This window comes from Nerophis lumbriciformis, linkage group LG13 (assembly GCF_033978685.3).
Source record: "Nerophis lumbriciformis linkage group LG13, RoL_Nlum_v2.1, whole genome shotgun sequence".
In the NCBI taxonomy this organism is placed as follows: Eukaryota; Metazoa; Chordata; class Actinopteri; order Syngnathiformes; family Syngnathidae; genus Nerophis; species Nerophis lumbriciformis.
The window spans coordinates 7,678,480-7,699,525 of record NC_084560.2 but is presented as its reverse complement, the minus strand read 5'-3'; the positions used below and the strand labels follow the sequence as shown (position 1 = coordinate 7,699,525).

The 21,046-nt window shown below is 37.2% G+C and overlaps 1 protein-coding gene across 1 annotated transcript in view; it reads right to left on the bottom strand.

The window, feature by feature from the left end:
* Positions 1-228: 228 nt before the first annotated feature.
* pou1f1 (POU class 1 homeobox 1) overlaps positions 229-21,046 on the bottom strand; it is a 41,962-nt gene continuing 21,144 nt past the window's right edge. The window contains exons 3-7 of the mRNA XM_061970641.1: positions 18,272-18,370; positions 8,116-8,379; positions 671-835; positions 533-593; positions 229-460 (exon numbers count right to left, since the gene is read on the bottom strand). Coding sequence (XP_061826625.1) covers positions 229-460; positions 533-593; positions 671-835; positions 8,116-8,379; positions 18,272-18,370 — 821 coding nt within the window. The remainder of the gene's footprint in view (positions 461-532; positions 594-670; positions 836-8,115; positions 8,380-18,271; positions 18,371-21,046) is intronic.

The window sequence follows — 21,046 nt, the reverse complement described above, 5'->3', positions numbered from 1 at the left end:
GCAAAATTCCCTTTCAGGATAAGGCAGAAAAAGAGGAATATTTATTCTGTATCATAAAGACGTCTTTCTTACTGCTAGCTCATGTCAACAAATTGTCGCAAGCTTGTGTCGCACAGGAAATGGTTACTTTGGGAGGTCTTGCCTAGGGTGCCATTGAAACCAGAATATTAAGTAAATTAAATGTGTAAAATCATTCATATAAAAGGAATTGCTGTGTTTAAATAGCTTTTATGTTAACTGCCGCGTTTTATTCAAGTGGGCTATACAGTTTGAGCTCATTTTGGCGAAGCAGGAGCTCAGACTGGTTTTGACTCGCTTCTCCCTCTGGCGCCGGTTACAGAACCAGACTCGGACCACCTCCTTCTCCAGGTGGAGGCCTTTAGCGATGCGGGCGATCTCCTGGGAAGATGGCTTGCTTTTCTCCACAAAGCTGTGCTCCAGGGCCTCCTTAGCGCCCAGGCTGCATTCAGGGATCAAGCGGAGAACGTTGACGGCACCGAGACAGTAGTTGAATAATCGGTCGGCATTTTACCTGATCGTCGTTCTCCTTTTCCTCTTGCGCTCATTTAGTCCAATCTTGTCGTTGTTCAGGGCTGAAGGCGGAGGAAGTTATTATTATTATTATTATTATTATTTTTATTATGAGACGGAGACTGAAAGCGAGACTGACCGCGAGCCAGCTCGGCTTCGTCCAACCACTTGGCCAGGATGGCCTTCAGTTTGCAGGCGTTCTTGAAGCTCAGCTGCAGGTTCTCGAAGCGGCAGATTGTGGTCTGGCTGAACTCCGAGCCGTGCACGGCAGCGAGAGCCTCGCCCACGTTGGTCTGAGTGTAGCCTGGAGGTCACAAAAACACAATGCATCCAAATAAGACGTCAAGTGTGAGAGAGCCACCCACATACTGAATATCAGTCTCACCTGTGGTAGGTATGGGTACTGTGGAGGATGCATATGTGTTTAAGAGTTTTTTCTTTTTACATAGCCATGTTTAGAGTATCTAGTACTTTTCCTTTGTATATTCTACCAGTCTCTCTTTGTCTTCAGACTGTCTGTTTAGTGTCTTAAACCATCAGGAATGTGAAACCAAACCCCCAAATCTTCCTTTTCAGTGTTGCGAGGGGGTCTTTCTTTGTGTGCAAGAAGTTGGCTTTTCCGTTTGAATGTCAGATCAACGAGAGTAGCCGAAATGAATGTATTGGTTAAACTGATCTCTTAAAGCTTTAGTAAAACTTGAAAATATTCCAATTCCGTCTTGGTGGTCCTTCTTACTCAGCGTATATGTCATCGAAAGAACTTGGGATTGACCAGTAACTTAGAATCCCTGGGAGGAAGAACTGGTCCGACGCAACAGTACTCAGTTGTAATACACTTGTCCACCACTTGTGGCAGTAATGACAATATCAAACAGAAGAAGTCTGGAGCTTAAGTCATAGAAAATTCCCTCAAGCGCAAAAATGATGACTAAAGTGGTGAAGCTGTAATTTTATTTGCACTTTAATTTTATTGGCGTCTAATAAAGAAACATAATTTTAAATCATTTAGTTGATTTATATTAGCACAACATAATTGTATGTAAATGTGTGTCGTTATTTAAGAATTCCTCCGTAGGCAGTATATTTATTTTCTAATCAGCCTGACCAAAGCCTAAAGTTTAGGGGTTAAATAAATAATCATCTTTATGATGATATCATTTGACAAGGTTGTTGTGGAAGTCGCTTCCGAGCAGCTCCACTGTAGACACGGCACAAGAGCCAAGCGTGCAGGTTTAACAAAGTTTTAATGTTTTAACAAGGTTTTTCAGAAATGTTTTTCGGCATGTCGTGACGTTGCCGTCACTCCCAATCCTCTCTCTCCCTCTTCTCCCGGCCGCTTACTGTTAAAGACGACAGGTGATTAGATTAACACGTACCACCTGTGAAATCTAATCACCTGCCAGCTGTGTCTCGCCGTCAGCACATGCCCCGCCCCCTGCCCGCTGGTGCTCGTCCTCAGTACCATTGGCAGCGGCGGTGACTTACACCTGCCCCCACAGTTGTATACTGTAAGTAGGTTAGATATAATTATTATAAATACTCTTCAATATGTTTAAAATGAAGAGTAAGATTACTAATTTAGTGTTAATATTTGAGTAGGACAAGCAGTAGAAAATGGATGGACGGATGGATTTGAGTAGCCCCCGGGCCCTTCTGTAGTAGAATGGTTAGGAAACCCCCTGGCCAACAGTGCGTCTTCTTTGCTTATCCGTCAAAACTCCCAATTTGACCACAAAATCCAGTTTTTGTCCTTCGTTTCCGGGGCCTTCCGGGTACCGTTTTGTTTGTTTTGGCTACGGCAGCGGTGGAGTCGCTCCGTCAGCAAACTTTGCGTAAATATCTTGACAAGTATGTGGTGATTATGTAAGTAAAGAAGGTGAGGCAGCAGCTCACACATTCTCGTACTTTCTGTAACACCCAGGAAGAAATGTCTCAACTATAATATAGAGTTGTTTTTATTGAAATGTTGACAATGTTTCAGGAGGAATCTTTACAATGTGTTACATCCATAAAGTGGTATAAAATGGAGTAGATGAGTTATTGTGACGTAGAGAAATGTCATATTTTGACAAATTTCCTAGGAGATTTTTCATATTTTGGAATAAAATGTTGATGTTCCTCTTAGATCAGGGGTAACCCAACATGTCAAAAGAGCCACATTCAACCAAAAATACAAAGAACTAATCAGTTTGGAGACATAAAAAATCAGAAGTCTTATATAAGTGTTATAATGAAGGCAACACACAATGTAAGTGTCTTTATTAGCCTACTATCAAAATGACTTTAAACGTCATATATAAGTGTTATAATGAAGACAACACATGATGTGTCTATATTAGCTATGTTAGCCTACTATCAAAATTACTTTAGAAGTCTTATATAAGTGTTATAATGAAGTCAACACATGATGTAAGTGTCTTTATTAGCCTACTATCAAAATGACTTTAAAAGTCTTATATAAGTCTTATAATGATGGCAACACATGATATAAGTGTCTATATTAGCTATATTAGCCTACTATCATAATTACTTTAAAAGTCTTATATGAGTGTTATAATGAAGACAACACATGACGTGTCTATATTAACTATATTAGCTTACTATCAAAATGACTTCAAAAGTCTTATATGAGTGTTATAATGAAGGCAACACATGATGTAAGTGTCTATATTAGCCTACTATCAAAATGACTTTAAAAGTCTTATATAAGTGTTATAATGAAGGCAACACACAATGTAAGTGTCTATATTAGCTATATTAGCCTACTATCAAAATGACTTTAAAAGTCTTATGAGTGTTATAATGAAGGCAACACATCATGTAAGTGTCTGTATTAGCTATAATAGCCTACTATCAAAATGACTTTAAAAGTCTTATATACGTGTTATAATGAAGGCAACACTTGATGTAAGTGTCTATATTAGCTATATTAGCCTACTATCAAAATGACTTTAAAAGCCTTATATAAGTGTTATAATGAAGGCAACAAATGATGTGTGTATATTAGCTATAATAGCCTACTATCAAAATGACTTTCAAAGGCTTATATAAGTGTTATACTGAAGGCAACACACGATGTAAGTGTCTATATTAGCTATATTAGCCTACTATCAAAATTACTTTAAAAGCCTTATATAAGTGTTATAATGAAGGCAACAAATGATGTGTGTATATTAGCTATAATAGCCTACTATCAAAATGACTTTAAAAGTCTTATATAAGTGTTATACTGAAGGCAACACATGACGTAAGTGTCTATATTAACTATATTAGCCTACTATCAAAATGACTTCAAAAGTCTTATATGAGTGTTATAATGAAGGCAACACATGATGTAAGTGTCTATATTAGCCTACTATCAAAATGACTTTAAAAGTCTTATATAAGTGTTATAATGAAGGCAACACACAATGCAAGTGTCTATATTAGCTATATTAGCCTACTATCAAAATGACTTTAAAAGTCTTATGAGTGTTATAATGAAGGCAACACATGATGTAAGTGTCTATATTAGCCTACTATCAAAATGACTTTAAAAGTTTTATATGAGTGTTATAATGAAGACAACACATGACGTAAGTGTCTATATTAACTATATTAGCCTACTATCAAAATGACTTCAAAAGTCTTATATGAGTGTTATAATGAAGGCAACACATGATGTAAGTGTCTATATTAGCCTACTATCAAAATGACTTTAAAAGTCTTATATAAGTGTTATAATGAAGGCAACACATAATGTAAGTGTCTATATTAGCTATAATAGCCTACTATCAAAATGACTTTAAAAGTCTTATATAAGTGTTATAATGAAGGCAACACATGATGTAAGTGTCTATATTAGCCTACTATCAAAATGACTTTAAAAGTCTTATATAAGTGTTATAATGAAGGCAACACATAATGTAAGTGTCTATATTAGCTATAATAGCCTACTATCAAAATGACTTTAAAAGTCTTATATAAGTGTTATAATGAAGGCAACACATGATGTAAGTGTCTATATTAGCCTACTATCAAAATGACTTTAAAAGTCTTATATAAGTGTTATAATGAAGGCAACACACAATGTAAGTGTCTATATTAGCTATATTAGCCTACTATCAAAATTACTTTAAAAGTCTTATATAAGTGTTGGACTTGGCGGTCCGATCCTCGGCTACATAAGCTGGCTCTTGGGACGTGGAACGTCACTTCCCTGGGGGGGAAGGAGCCTGAGCTAGTGCGTGAGGTGGAGAAGTTCCGGCTAGACATAGTCGGACTCACTTCGACGCACAGCAAGGGCTCTGGAACCAGTTCTCTTGAGAGGGGCTGGACTCTCTTCCACTCTGGTGTTGCCAGCAGTGAGAGGCGACGGGCTGGGGTGGCAATTCTTGTTGCCCCTCGGCTCAAAGCCTGCACGTTGGAGTTCAACCCGGTGGACGAGAGGGTAGCTTCCCTCCGCCTTCGGGTGGGGGGACGGGTCCTGACTGTTGTTTGCGTTTACGCGCCAAACGGCAGCTCAGAGTACCCACCCTTTTTGGATTCACTCGAGGGAGTACTTGAGAGTGCTCCCCCGGGTGATTCCCTCGTTCTACTGGGGGACTTCAACGCTCATGTTGGCAGCGACAGTGAAACCTGGAGAGGTGTGATTGGGAAGAATGGCCGCCCGGATCTGAACCCGAGTGGTGTTCTGTTATTGGACTTTTGTGCCCGTCACAGATTGTCCATAACGAACACCATGTTCAAACATAAGGGTGTCCATATGTGCACTTGGCACCAGGACACCCTAGGCCGCAGTTCCATGATCGACTTTGTAGTTGTGTCATCGGATTTGCGGCCTCATGTTTTGGACACTCGGGTGAAGAGAGGGGCGGAGCTTTCTACCGATCACCACCTGGTGGTGAGTTGGCTGCGATGGTGGGGGAGGATGCCGGACAGACCTGGCAGGCCCAAACGCATTGTGAGGGTTTGCTGGGAACGCCTGGCAGAGTCTCCTGTCAGAGAGAGTTTCAATTCCCACCTCCGGAAGAACTTTGAACATGTCACGAGGGAGGTGCTGGACATTGAGTCCGAGTGGACAATGTTCCGTACCTCTATTGTCGAGGCGGCCGATTGGAGCTGCGGCCGCAAGGTAGTTGGTGCCTGTCGTGGCAGTAATCCTAGAACCCGTTGGTGGACACCGGCGGTGAGGGATGCCGTCAGGCTGAAGAAGGAGTCCTATCGGGTTCTTTTGGCTCATGGGACTCCTGAGGCAGCAGACAGGTACCGACAGGCCAAGCGGTGTGCGGCTTCAGCGGTCGCGGAGGCAAAAACTCGGACATGGGAGGAGTTCGGGGAGGCCATGGAAAAAGACTTCCGGACGGCTTCGAAGCAATTCTGGACCACCATCCGCCGCCTCAGGAAGGGGAAGCAGTGCAGTGTCAACACTGTGTATGGTGAGGATGGTGTTCTGCTGACCTCGACTGCGGATGTTGTGGATCGGTGGAGGGAATACTTCGAAGACCTCCTCAATCCTACCAGCACGTCTTCCTATGAGGAAGCAGGGCCTGGGGAATCTGTGGTGTGCTCTCCTATTTCTGGGGCTGAGGTTGCCGAGGTAGTTAAAAAGCCCCTCGGTGGCAAGGCCCCGGGGGTGGATGAGATCCGCCCGGAGTTCCTTAAGGCTCTGGATGTTGTGGGGCTGTCTTGGTTGACAAGACTCTGCAACATCGCGTGGACATTGGGGGCGGTACCTCTGGATTGGCAGACCGGGGTGGTGGTTCCTCTCTTTAAGAAGGGGAACCGGAGGGTGTGTTCCAACTATTGTGGGATCACACTCCTCAGCCTTCCCGGTAAGGTCTATTCAGGTGTACTGGAGAGGAGGCTACGCCGGATAGTCGAACCTCGGATTCAGGAGGAACAGTGTGGTTTTCGTCCTGGTCGTGGAACTGTGGACCAGCTCTATACTCTCGGCAGGGTCCTTGAGGGTGCATGGGAGTTTGCCCAACCAGTCTACATGTGCTTTGTGGACTTGGAGAAGGCATTCGACCGTGTACCCCGGGAAGTCCTGTGGGGAGTGCTCAGAGAGTATGGGGTAACGGACTGTCTTATTGTGGCAGTTCGCTCCCTGTATAATCAGTGTCACAGCTTGGTCCGCATTGCTGGCAGTAAGTCGGACACGTTTCCAGTGAGGGTTGGACTCCGCCAAGGCTGCCCTTTGTCACCGATTCTGTTCATAACCTTTATGGACAGAATTTCTAGGCGCAGTCAGGGCGTTGAGGGGATCTGGTTTGGTGGCTGCAGGATTAGGTCACTGCAGATGATGTGGTCCTGATGGCTTCCTCCGGCCAAGATCTTCAGCTCTCACTGGATCGGTTCGCAGCCGAGTGTGAAGCGACTGGGATGGGAATCAGCACCTCCAAGTCCGAGTCCATGGTTTTCTCCCGGAAAAGGGTAGAGTGCCATCTCCGGGTTGGGGAGGAGATCTTGCCCCAAGTGGAGGAGTTCAAGTACCTCGGAGTCTTGTTCACGAGTGGGGGAAGAGTGGATCGTGAGATCGACAGGCGGATCGGTGCGGCGTCTTCAGTAATGCGGACGCTGTATCGATCCGTTGTGGTGAAGAAGGAGCTGAGCCGGAAGGCAAAGCTCTCGATTTACCGGTCGATCTACGTTCCCATCCTCACCTATGGTCATGAGCTTTGGGTCATGACCGAAAGGACAAGATCACGGGTACAAGCGGCCGAAATGAGTTTCCTCCGCCAAGTGGCGGGGCTCTCCCTTAGAGATAGGGTGAGAAGCTCTGTCATTCAGGGGGAGCTCAAAGTAAAGCCGCTGCTCCTCCACATCGAGAGGACCCAGATGAGGTGGTTCGGGCATCTGGTCAGGATGCCACCCGAACGCCTCCCAAGGAAGGTGTTTCGGGCACGTCCGACCGGTAGGAGGCCACGGGGAAGACCCAGGACACGCTGGGAAGACTATCTCTCCCGGCTGGCCTGGGAACGCCTCGGGATCCCCCGGGAGGAGCTGGACGAAGTGGCTGGGGAGAGGGAAGTCTGGGCTTCCCTGCTTAAGCTGCTGCCCCCGCGACCCGACCTCGGATAAGCGGAAGAAGATGGATGGATGGATGGATGGATATAAGTGTTATAATGAAGGCAACACATGACGTAAGTGTGTATATTAGCTATATTAGCCTACTATCAAAATTACTTTAAAAGTCTTAAATAAGTGTTATAATGAAGGCAACGCAAGATATAAGTGTCTATATTAGCCTACTATCAAAATGTAACAAAGAAGGAGAGGCATAAAACACATCTTTTCTGTGGCAGCATCGGAGAAAGTTGTACATGTAAACAACGTACGGGGATTTCACGGACCGCCGAAATTAGTCGGACAAAACGGCGACAACTTAGTCTTGTCCAGATGTTTACTGACATATAATATTCATCTTTAAATAACTTTTACTGCAAATTAATATCAGTTATCAGCCTCTTTGACTGCTAATAATCGGTATCAGTATCGGCCCGGGAAGAAAACGGTGTACATTTGCACACATTAGAGCCCTAAATGCAGTGAACATGTGTCTATTAGGCTTTTATTGTGAAGTAGCACAGAAAAGTTCCTCACCAAGTTTGATCCTGCGTATTTTGAAGTCGTTGGCAAACATCTCCAGCTCCTGGATCTGCGGGGAGTCCATGGCGGGCGTGTCCTCCAGCTCCCGTATGCTCTTCCGCTGCGCGTTGGCTCTCATCTCGCACACACTGGGGGGCCCGGGGCCCTCGTCACTCATCAGGAGGGCAGAGGGCAGCGAGGAGAAACCGTGACTCAAAGCGCAGGAGCTGCTGTTCAGACCGGGGTCTGGGAACTTGTACAAGCAGGGGGTCAGGGAACCTGGACCAGGGCGGAGAATGTGGGCACAGAAGAGATATATTTAATTATTGTAAGATTAAATGTATGTATTTAATAATTTAATATTTGAATCATTTATTCAATGATTTACTTAATTATTTAAATATGTCATTAATTATAACTGGAATTAAATACATGCATGTGTCATTAATTTATTAATTGTCAAATTAAATGACTATATTTAATATCTTAATTATTGAATTATGTATTAAATTGTTTAATAAATTATTGAGACTTAATTACTTAAATATGTCATTAATTATAACTGGAATTAAATACATGTGTCATTAATGTATTAGTTGTGAAATTAAATCTATGTTTTTAATTGAATTATTGAATGATTTAAATTATATATTCAATTATTTAATTAATTATTACTGGAATTAAATACATGTGTTATTATTGTATTAGTTGTGAAATTAACTTAGTGTATTTAATCATTTAATTGTTAAATTATTTATTCAATGATTTAATACATTATTGACACTTAATTGTAAAAAGTATAACCCATTTAATTATTTAAATATGTCATTAATTATAACTGGAAATAAATACATGTGGCAATAATGTATTAATGGTAAGATTAACTATGTATTTAATATTTTAATTATTTATTATAATGATTTATTAACTATTGACAATTATTCAAATGTGTCATTAATGTATTAGTTGTGAAATTAAATATATGTTTTTAATTTAATTATTGAATGATTTAAATGATGTATTCAATGATTTAATTAATTATTGACAATTACTTAAATATGTCATTAATTATAAGTGGAATTAAATACATGTGTCATTATTGTATTAGTTGTGAAATTAAATTAGTGTATTTAATAATTTAATTGTTAAATTATTTATTCAATGATTTAATACATTATTGACACTTAATTATTTAAATATGTCATTAATTATAACTGGAATTAAATACATGTGGCAATAATTTATTATTTGCAAGATTAACTGTATGTATTTAATATTTTAATTATTATAATGATTTATTAATTATTGACAATTATTCAGATGTCATTCGTTATAACTGGAATTAATAACATGCATGTGTCATTCATTTATTAATTCTCAAATTAAATGACTAATCATTTAATTATTGAATGATTTATACGTCATTATTTATAACTGGAAATAAATACATGCATGTGTCATAAATGTATTGATTGTCAAATTAATGACATTAATTATAATTATTGAATTATTTATTCAATGATTTAATTAATTATTGAGACTTAATTATTTAAATATGTCATTAATTATAACTGGAATGATATACATGTGTCATTAATTTATTAATTGTCAATCTAAATGACTATAGTTAATAATTTAATTATTGAATTTTTATTCAATTAATTAATCACCTATTGATATTTAATTACTTAAATATGTCATTAATTATAACTACAATTAAATACATGTCATTATTTTATCAGTTGTGAAATTTAATGTAGGTATTTAATAATTATTAAATGATGTATTCAATAATTTAATTAATTATTGACACTTAATTATTTAAATATGTCATTTATTATAACTGGAATTAAATACATGTGTAATTAATTTATTAATTCTCAAATTAAATGACTATAATTAATAATTTAATTATTTAATGATTTATTCAATTAATTAATTATCTGTTGATACTTAATTACTTAAATATGTCATTAATTATAACCGGAATTAAATACATGAGTCAATGTATTAATTGTAAGATTAAATGTATGTATTTAACAATTTGATATTTGAATTGTTTATTCAATGATTTAATTAATTATTGACACTTAATTATTTAAATATGTCATTAATTATAGCTGGAATTAAATATATGCATGTGTCATTAATGTATTAATTGTCAAAATAAATGACCATATTTAATCATTTAATTATTTAATGATTTATTCAACCATTTAATTAATTATAGACAGTTATTTAAATATGTAAATTATAACTGGCATTAAATGCACGTGGCAATAATTTATTAATTGTAAGATGAAATGTATGTATTTAATAACTTCAAAGTTGAATTATTTATTCAATGATTTAATTAATTATTGACACTTGATTATTTAAATATGTCATTAATTATAACTGGAATTAAATACATGCATGTGTCATTAATTTATTAATGGTCAAATTAAATGACTATATTTAATAATTTAATTATTGAATGATTTATTCAACAATTTAATTAATTATTGACAGTTATTTAAATATGTCATAAATTATAACTGGAATTAAATACATCCATGTGTCATTAATTTATTAATACTCAAATTAAATGACTAATATTTTGATTATGGATATATTTATTTAATTATTTAATTAATATTGAGACTTAATTAAACATGTATTTAATTATAACTGGAATTAAATACATGTGTCCTTAATTTATTAATTGTCAAATTAAATGACTATAATTAATAATTTAATTATTGAATGATTTATTCAATTAATTATCTAGTGATACGTAATTACTTAAATATGTCATTAATTATAACTGGAATTAAATACTTGTGTCAATAATGTATTAATTGTAAGATTAAATGTATGTATTTAAACATTTTATATTTGTTATTTATTCAATGATTTAAATAATTATTGACACTTAATTATTTAAACTCGTTATTAATTATAATTGGAATTAAATACATGCATGTGTCATTAATTTATTAATTGTCAGATTAAATGACTATATTTAATAATTTAAATATTGAATTATTTACTCAACAATTTAATTAATTATTGACAGTTATTTAAATACGTCATTAATTATAACTGGAATTAAATACATACATGTGTCATTCATTTATTAATAGTCAAATAAATGACTATGTAATATTTTATTTATTGAATTATTTATTCAATGATTTAATTAATTATTGATACTTAATTAATTAAATATGGAATTAATTATAACTGGAATTAAATTCATGCACGTGTCATTAATTTATTAATTGTAAAATTAAATGACTATTTAAAATTTTAATTATGGAATTATTTATTCTGATTTAATAATTATTGAGACTTATTTACTTAAATGTGTCATTAATTATAACTGGAATTAAATACATGTGTCATTAATGTATTAGTTGTGAAATTAAATATATGTTTTTAATAATTTAATTATTGAATGATTTAAATGACGTATTCAATGATTTAAAAATGATTGACAATTACTTAAATATGTAATTAATTATAACTGGAATTAAATACATGTGTCATTATTTTATTACTTGTGAAATCACATTCATGTATTAAATCATTTAATTATAACATTATTTATTCAATGATATAATAAATTATTGACACTTAATTATTTAAGTATGTCATTAATTATAACTGGAATTAAATGCATGCATGTGTCATTAATGTATTAGTTGTAAAATTAAATGACTATATTTTATAATATAATCATTGAATTATTTATTCAATGATTTAATTAATTATTGACACTTAATTACTTAAATATGTCATTATTTATTACTGATATTAAATACATGCATGTGTCATTAATGTATCTATTTTTAAATTAAATGTATATATTTAATAATTTAATTATTGAACTATTTATTCAATTATTTTTTTATTATTGACACTTAATTACTTAAATATGTCATTAATTATGACTGGAATGAAATACATACATTTGTCATTAATTTATTAACTGGAATTAAATACATACATTTGTCATTAATTTATTAACTTTAAAATTGAATGACTATATTTAAATGACTATTGAATCATTTATTCAATTATTTAATTATTTATTGACACTTAATTATTTAAATATGTAATTAATTATAACTGACATTAAATTCATGCATGGGCCATTACTTTATTAAATGTAAAATTAAATGATTATATTTAGTCATTTATTTATTGAATTATTTATTCAATGATTTAATTAATTATTGACACTTAATTATTTAAATGTCATTATTCGAATAATTTTATAAACCTTAAATTAGAATTTGCATGAAATGCATGGATGGGTAATTACATGTCATTTATTCATTTAATGTAAAATTACATTTAAACATTTATTAGTTTTATTAATGGTTGATTTTATGATTTATTTCATGATTTATTTAATGAGTTAAATAATTATTGAGTTCATTATGTCATGAATGTCTTAATTATCGACACTTAAGTAATTATTAAAATGTGTAATTAATTAAAACAAAAGTTATAGTTTGAATTAAATACATATATGTAATTAAATGTGTAAAAAGTAATACTACTTTTATGTATTTAAATCATTTATGATTTATTTATTAATTTAAGTAACAGATAGAAGTCATTATTTAAAGATGCCATTGATTAAATCATGAAATAAATCATTAAATAAGTCAATAATTAATTAAATTGTGAACAAATTATTGATTTCATTATTTGATTATTTTATTATTCATGTAAGTTTTTAAAGATGCCATTGATTAAATCATGAAATGAATCACTTACTTACTAGATGAATATTTTGATGTCATGATTTATTCAATTCATGACAAAAACAAGTAATTATTTAAATATGTCGATTAAATAATGAATTTAAAAAATCATTATTTTGGGAATTAATTAAGTCAACAAATAAATTGTGAAATAAGTATTTATTTAATGATTTATTCAATTGATGACACCAGTAATTATTTAAATATGTCATAAATCAAATAATTAAAAAAATAAAACAATTAAATAATTCAACGTCATTTTATATTGAAGAATTAATTGACACATTTAATTAACACAAGCATGTATTAAATTCCAATTGAAGATTTAAATATTTATTTACAGTATTTTAGGCCATTAAAGTGTTAAAAGAGATTGATGGTTTCTGTAAATCCATGGCGGGGCAAAATTAATCCAGAAAAAGGAAAATAAAAAAATAACATGACAATCGATTATTAGTCCAAATGTGTCCCAAGGACCGAGTGGTGTACTTTACTGTAGTACACAATGTTGCCCTCATGTGGTGATCAAGCGGTACTGCAGCATGTTGCCAATCTACACTAATACAATCATTTGTGAGAAATAGTTCTCAGTTTGACGCACTCAAATTGTTCTGTTATGAAATAAATACATCTCTAGTCTCAACATTATTGTTATTTACAATGACTCGTCTATATTGGAACTTATTTCAGTGGTGTTCATGATTTGTTCAACACGTCACATGAGATGGAATAATACCAGGTTTCCCTGCTCGTCAGGAGATTTTATAATAAAATCCCCTGACGAGCAGGGAAACCTGCGAAACAGGCTTGTAGGGATGATATAGCCTCTGTGTTTTTTCCTGACCTAACGTATATTCCGCTCTACCCCGGTCTTGAGCACTGTATAACGAATAAACCACAGAAACTTTGATATATATACATCCATCCATCCATCCATCCATCTTCTTCCGCTTATCCGAGGTCGGGTCGCGGGGGCAGCAGCCTAAGTAGGGAAGCCCAGACTTCCCTCTCCCCAGCCATTTCGTCCAGCTCCTCCCGGGGGATCCCGAGGCGTTCCCAGGCCAGCCGGGAGACATAGTCTTCCCAACGTGTCCTGGGTCTTCCCCGTGGCCTCCTACCGGTCGGACATGCCCGAAACACCTCCCTAGGGAGGCGTTCGGGTGGCATCCTGACCAGATGCCCGAACCACCTCATCTGGCTCCTCTCCATGTGGAGGAGCAACGGCTTTACTTTGAGCTCCCCCCGGATGACAGAGCTTCTCACCCTATCTCTAAGGGAGAGCCCCGCCACCCGGCGGAGGAAACTCATTTCGGCCGCTTGTACCCGTGATCTTGTCCTTTCAGCCATAACCCAAAGCTCATGACCATAGGTGAGGATGGGAACGTAGATCGACCGGTAAATTGAGAGCTTTGCCTTCCGGCTCAGCTCCTTCTTCACCACAACGGATTGATACAGCGTCCGCATTACTGAAGACGCCGCTCCGATCCGCCTGTCAATCTCACGATTCACTCTTCCCTCACTCGTGAACAAGTCTTCGAGGTACTTGAACTCCTCCACTTGGGGCAAGATCTCCTCCTCAACCCGGAGATGGCACTCCACCCTTTTCCGGGCGAGAACCATGGACTCTGACTTGGAGGTGCTGATTCTCATCCCAGTCACTTCACACTCGGCTGCGAACCGATCCAGTGAGAGCTGAAGATCCTGGCCAGATGAAGCCATCAGGACCACGTCATCTGCAAAAAGCAGAGACCTAATCCTGCACCCACCAAACCAGATCCCCTCAACGCCTTGACTGCGCCTTAAAATTCTGTCCATAAAAGTTATGAACAGAATGGGTGACAAAGGGCAGCCTTGACGGAGTCCAACCCTCACTGGAAACGTGTCCGACTTACTGCCGGCAATGCGGACCAAGCTCTGACACTGATCCTACAGGGAGCGAACCGCCACGATCAGACAGTCCGATACCCCATACTCTCTGAGCACTCCCCACAGGACTTCCCGAGGGACACGGTCGAATGCCTTCTCCAAGTCCACAAAGCACATGTAGACTGGTTGGGCAAACTCCCATGCAACCTCAAGGACCCTGCCGAGAGTATAGAGCTGGTCCACAGTTCCACGACCAGGACGAAAACCACACTGTTCCTCCTGAATCCGAGGTTCGACTATCCGGCGTAGCCTCCTCTCCAGTACACCTGAATAGACCTTACCGGGAAGGCTGAGGAGTGTGATCCCACGATAGTTGGAACACACCCTCCGGTTCCCCTTCTTAAAGAGAGGAACCACCACCCCGGTCTGCCAATCCAGAGGTACCGGCCCCGATGTCCACGCGATGTTGCAGAGTCTTGTCAACCAAGACAGCCCCACAACATCCTTAAAGGGGAACATTATCACAATTTCAGAATGGTTAAAACCATTAAAAATCAGTTCCCAGTGGCTTATTATATTTTTCGAAGTCTTTTTCAAAATTTTACCCATCACGCAATATCCCTAAAAAAAGCTTCAAAGTGCCTGATTTTAACACCCGTCCATTTTCCTGTGACGTCACATAGTGATGCCAACACAAACAAACATGGCGGAAAGAACAGCAAGCTATAGCGACATTAGCTCGGATTCAGACTCGGATTTCAGCGGTTTAAGCGATTCAACAGATTAGGCATGTATTGAAACGGATGGTTGTAGTGTGGAGGCAGGTAGCGAAAACGAAATTGAAGAAGAAACTGAAGCTATTGAGCCATATCGGTTTGAACCGTATGCAAGCGAAACCGACGAAAACGACACGACAGCCAGCGACACGGGAGAAAGCGAGGACAAATTCGGCGATCGCCTTCTAACCAACGATTGGTATGTGTTTGTTTGGCATTAAAGGAAACTAACAACTATGAACTAGGTTTACAGCATATGAAATACATTTGGCAACAACATGCACTTTGAGAGTGCAGACAGCCCAATTTTCATCAATTAATATATTCTGTAGACATACCCTCATGTCAGCAGGCCAGGGATGCTAGGGTCGATATTCTTCTCTTGATCATCTACGGTGGCATAAGGGACGATGTGAGCCAAGACATCCAGGGGGGTTTAGCTCGCTCGTCTGCGGGAACAAACTGCCGCCATTGCTTGCCGTGCTACCGAGGTCCTTTGTCCCTGAATTGCTCACACACTCCGGCAGATTCAATGGGGGTCTGGCGGCAGATTTCTTTGACTTTATGGTTGGAAATGCATCTGCTTTGAGTGTCGCAGGATATCCACACATTCTTGCCATCTCTGTCGTAGCATAGCTTTCGTCGGTAAAGTGTGCGGAACAAACGTCATACCTGCCAACTACTCCGGTTTTCCCGTAATTAGTACGGTTTTCATCAACCTATTCCGGGTTATGGTTGCAGTGATAAAAAAATACGGTTTTTCATTCATTAAAAAAAAAAAATTGTTTTTAAAGTTTTATTCACGAAATTGTGTAACAACAATGACAATCGACACTGCTTCCCGTAACTTCCTATCGAGCCATTCCGAATGCCAAGCGCGAGGCACTAGTTGCCCATTGTTTCCAAACGAGCGAACGATCATGGAATCAGCCGGAGAAAAATCGCAAACGAGTCTTAAACCGAAAAAAAAAAAAACTGCAGTCATTCCGTGAAGAATATTCGAAAGCCTATCCAGCCCAATTTTCATCAATTAGTATATTCTGTAGACATACCCTCATGTCAGCAGGCCAGGGATGCTAGGGTCGATATTCTTCTCTTGATCATCTACGGTGGCATAAGGGACGGTGTGAGCCAAGACATCCAGGGGGGTTTAGCTCGCTCGTCTGCGGGAACAAACTGCCGCCATTGCTTGCCGTGCTACCGAGGTCCTTTGTCCCTGAATAGCTCACACACTCCGGCAGATTCAATGGGGGTCTGGCGGCAGATTTCTTTGACTTTATGGTTGGAAATGCATCTGCTTTGAGTGTCGCGGGATATCCACACATTCTTGCCATCTCTGTCGTAGCATAGCTTTCGTCGGTAAAGTGTGCGGAACAAACGTCCAATTTCTTGCCACTTTCGCATCTTTGGGCCACTGGTGCAACTTGAATCCGTCCCTGTTCGTGTTGTTACACCCTCCGACAACACACCGACGAGGCATGATGTCTCCAAGGTACGGAAAACAGTCGAAAAAAACGGAAAATAACAGAGCTGATTTGACTCGGTGTTTGAGAAAATGGCGGATTGCTTCCCGCTCCGAGAGCGAATAATAGAAAGGCGTTTAATTCGCCAAAATTCACCCATTTAGAGTTCGGAAATCGGTTAAAAAAATATAAGGTCTTTTTTTCTGCAACATCAAGGTATATATTGACGCTTACATAGGTCTGGTGATAATGTTCCCCTTTAAGGAACTCCGGGCGGATCTCATCCAACCCCGGGGCCTTGCCACTGAGGAGCTTTTTAACTACCTCAGCAACCTCAGCCCCAGAAATAGGATATAAATATATATATATATATATATATATATAATATTATAATAATGTTAATAATAATATTAATGATAATAATAAATATGTTTCTGTGTTCATTGTGTTGACCTTCTTCAAGCAGAACCTAGACCTAAGCCGACCATTTCACTCCAACACTTAACTTGTTGTGTCCTCTTAAAGAAGCACAAGTGTTTATATCTCCTATGTGGGTCACGCAAATAATGCCATCAGCATACTTGCCAACCCTCCCGGATTTTCCGGGAGACTCCCGAAATTCAGCGCCTCTCCCGAAAACCTCCCGGGACAAATTTTCTCTTCGAAAATCTCCCGAAATTCAGGCGGAAGCTGGAAGCCACGCCCCCTCCAGCTCCATGCGGACCTGAGTGACGTCAGGTGCGCAACACCACGTAAATCGTTGGCCAACCAAAAAGTAACCCCAGTACGCTATAGCCAACATTCACCAGGAGATGGCAACAGACAAACATAGATCACTCTATTACATTATTCCCCTTTTAGAAATGTATAGAAGTTACTCAAAATAAATAAACAAACCAACCAAAAAATGCAGCAGCTCAATTAAAAAACTGTACTTAAGCCACATTATTTTTTATTTATTTTTAGTACTGAACTCTTAACCCTCATTTGTAAAAAAAAAAATAACATGCTTATTATACAAACAGTATTTGTACACCTTTAACACAGATTTTTATACGGTCTTCAGAGATTCAGTTTTTTTGGTGGTACTCGAAACCTTTCCGGGTACCTGCGAAAGGGTGTTCAGCATGGTTAGAAAAATAGTGACAGAGAATAGAACAAGGATGGACAATTCAACCCTTAACTCAACAATGAGTAGATGAGTGTTATGTGTGTGTGTATATGTGTAAGTAAATGAACACTGAAATTCAAGTATTTATTTTATTTATATATATATATATAATAATAAAATAAATATATATATAGTTACCTTGCAGCGGGTTGGCAGCGCTCACCATGTTGGGCGGAGGAACGCCGCATGTTTGCAGGATGCACGTCTGGGAAATACTTGCTGACAACATCTCCTGAGCTGCAACACAACATTTGATTAGTGAAGTTGTCACCTTTTATGGTAAATAAAAAGAGAATACAACAAATCCCTTTCAACTTATATTCCATTGAATAGACTGCAAAGACAAGATATTTAACATTTGAACCGGAAAACCTTGTTATTTCTGGCAAATATTAGCTCATTTGGAATTTGTTCAAAAAAGCTGGCACGAGTGGCAAAAAAGACTGAGAAAGTTGAGGAATGCTCATCAAACACTTATTTGGAACATCCCACAGGTGAACGGGCGAATTGGGAACAGGTGGGTGCCATGATTGGGTATAAAAGCAGCTTTTAATGAAATGCTCAGTCGTTCACAAACAAGGACGGGGGCGAGGGTCACCACTTTGTCAACAAATGCCTGAGCAAATTGTTTAAGAACAACATTTCTCAGCCAGCTAATATCATCAAAAGGTTCAGAGAATCTGGAGAAATCACTGCACGTAAGCGATGATATTACGGACCTCCGATCCCTCGGGCGGTACTGCATCAAAAAGCGACATCAGTGTGTAAAGGATATCACCACATGGGCTCAGGAACACTTCAGAAAAACCACTGTCAGTGACTACAGTCGGTCGCTACATCTGCAAGTGCAACGTAAAACTCTACTATGCAAAGCCACAGCCATTTATCAACAACACCCAGAAACAATGACGCATATAGCTGTTTTGAGTTGCACATTATGTTTTGATTTAATTTCATGTATTTATATTTTAAGAAATGTATGAAAAATATATATTTTTTCCAAAAAATATTCACACAAATGAAATGTTGTGAATTTAATTTTATTTCATGTAATTTTAAATTAAATTGTATTTCATGCATTTATGTTCAGAGAATGTAACACTGATGAATATTGCCTTTAAAAATATTGATTTATTTATTTTTTCCAAAAAATATTCACACAAATGAAATGTTGTGAATTTAATTTAAAAAAAATTTAAAATATTGATTTATTTATTTATAAAATATGTTGGGAATTTAATTATATGTCATGTATTTATATATCAAAAGTTTCAGAGAATCTGGAGAAATCACTGCACGTAAGCGATGATATTACGGACCTCCGATCCCTCAGGCGGTACTGCATCAAAAAGCGACATCCGTGTGTAAAGGATATCACCACATGGGCTCAGGAACACTTCAGAAAAGCCACTGTCAGTGACTACAGTCGGTCGCTACATCTGCAAGTGCAATGTAAAACTCTACGATGCAAAGCCACAGTCATTTATCAACAACACCCAGAAACAATGATGCATATAGCTGTTTTGAGTTGCACATTATATGTTTTGATTTAATTTCATGTATTTATATTTTAAGAAATGTATGACAAATATACCTTTTTTTCCAAAAAATATTCACACAAATGAAACGATGTAAATTTAATTTAATTTTTCTTTTTAAATATTGATTTATTTATTTATAAATTATGTTGGGAATTTAATTATATGTCATGTATTTATATATCAAAAGGTTCAGAGAATCTGGAGAAATCACTGCACGTAAGCGATGATATTACGGACCTCCGATCCCTCGGGCGGTACTGCATCAAAAAGCGACATCAGTGTGTAAAGGATATCACCACATGGGCTCAGGAACACTTCAGAAAAAAACACTGTCAGTGACTACAGTCGGTCGCTACATCTGCAAGTGCAACGTAAAACTCTACGATGCAAAGCCACAGTCATTTATCAACAACACCCAGAAACAATGATGCATATAGCTGATTTGAGTTGCACATTATGTTTTGATTTAATTTCATGTATTTATATTTTAAGAAATGTATGACAAATATATATTTTTTCCAAAAAATATTCACACTAATGAAATGTTGTGAATTTAATTTAAAAAAATTTGAAAATATTGATTTATTTATTTATAAAATATGTTGGGAATTTAATTATATGTCATGTATTTATATATCAAAAGGTTCAGAGAATCTGGAGAAATCACTGCACGTAAGCGATGATATTACGGACCTCCGATCCCTCGGGCGGTACCGCATCAAAAAGCGACATCCGTGTGTAAAGGATATCACCACATGGGCTCAGGAACACTTCAGAAAAAACACTGTCAGTGACTACAGTCGGTCGCTACATCTGCAAGTGCAACGTAAAACTCTACGATGCAAAGCCACAGCCATTTATCAACAACACCCAGAAACAATGATGCATATAGCTGTTTTGAGTTGCACATTATATGTTTTGATTTAATTTCATGTATTTATATTTTAAGAAATGTGTGACAAATATACCTTTTTTCCAAAAAATATTCACACAAATGAAATGTTGTGAATTTAATTTTAAAAATTTTAAAAATATTGATTTATTTATTTATAAATTATGTTGGGAATTTAATTATATGTCATGTATTTATATATCAAAAGGTTCAGAGAATCTGGAGAAATCACTGCACGTAAGCGATGATATTACGGACCTCCGATCCCTCAGGCGGTACTGCATCAAAAAGCGACATCCGTGTGTAAAGGATATCACCACATGGGCTCAGGAACACTTCAGAAAAAACCACTGTCAGTGACTACAGTCGGTCGCTACATCTGTAAGTGCAACGTAAAACTCTACGATGCAAAGCCAAAGTCATTTATCAACAACACCCAGAAACAATGACGCATATAGCTGTTTTGAGTTGCACATTATA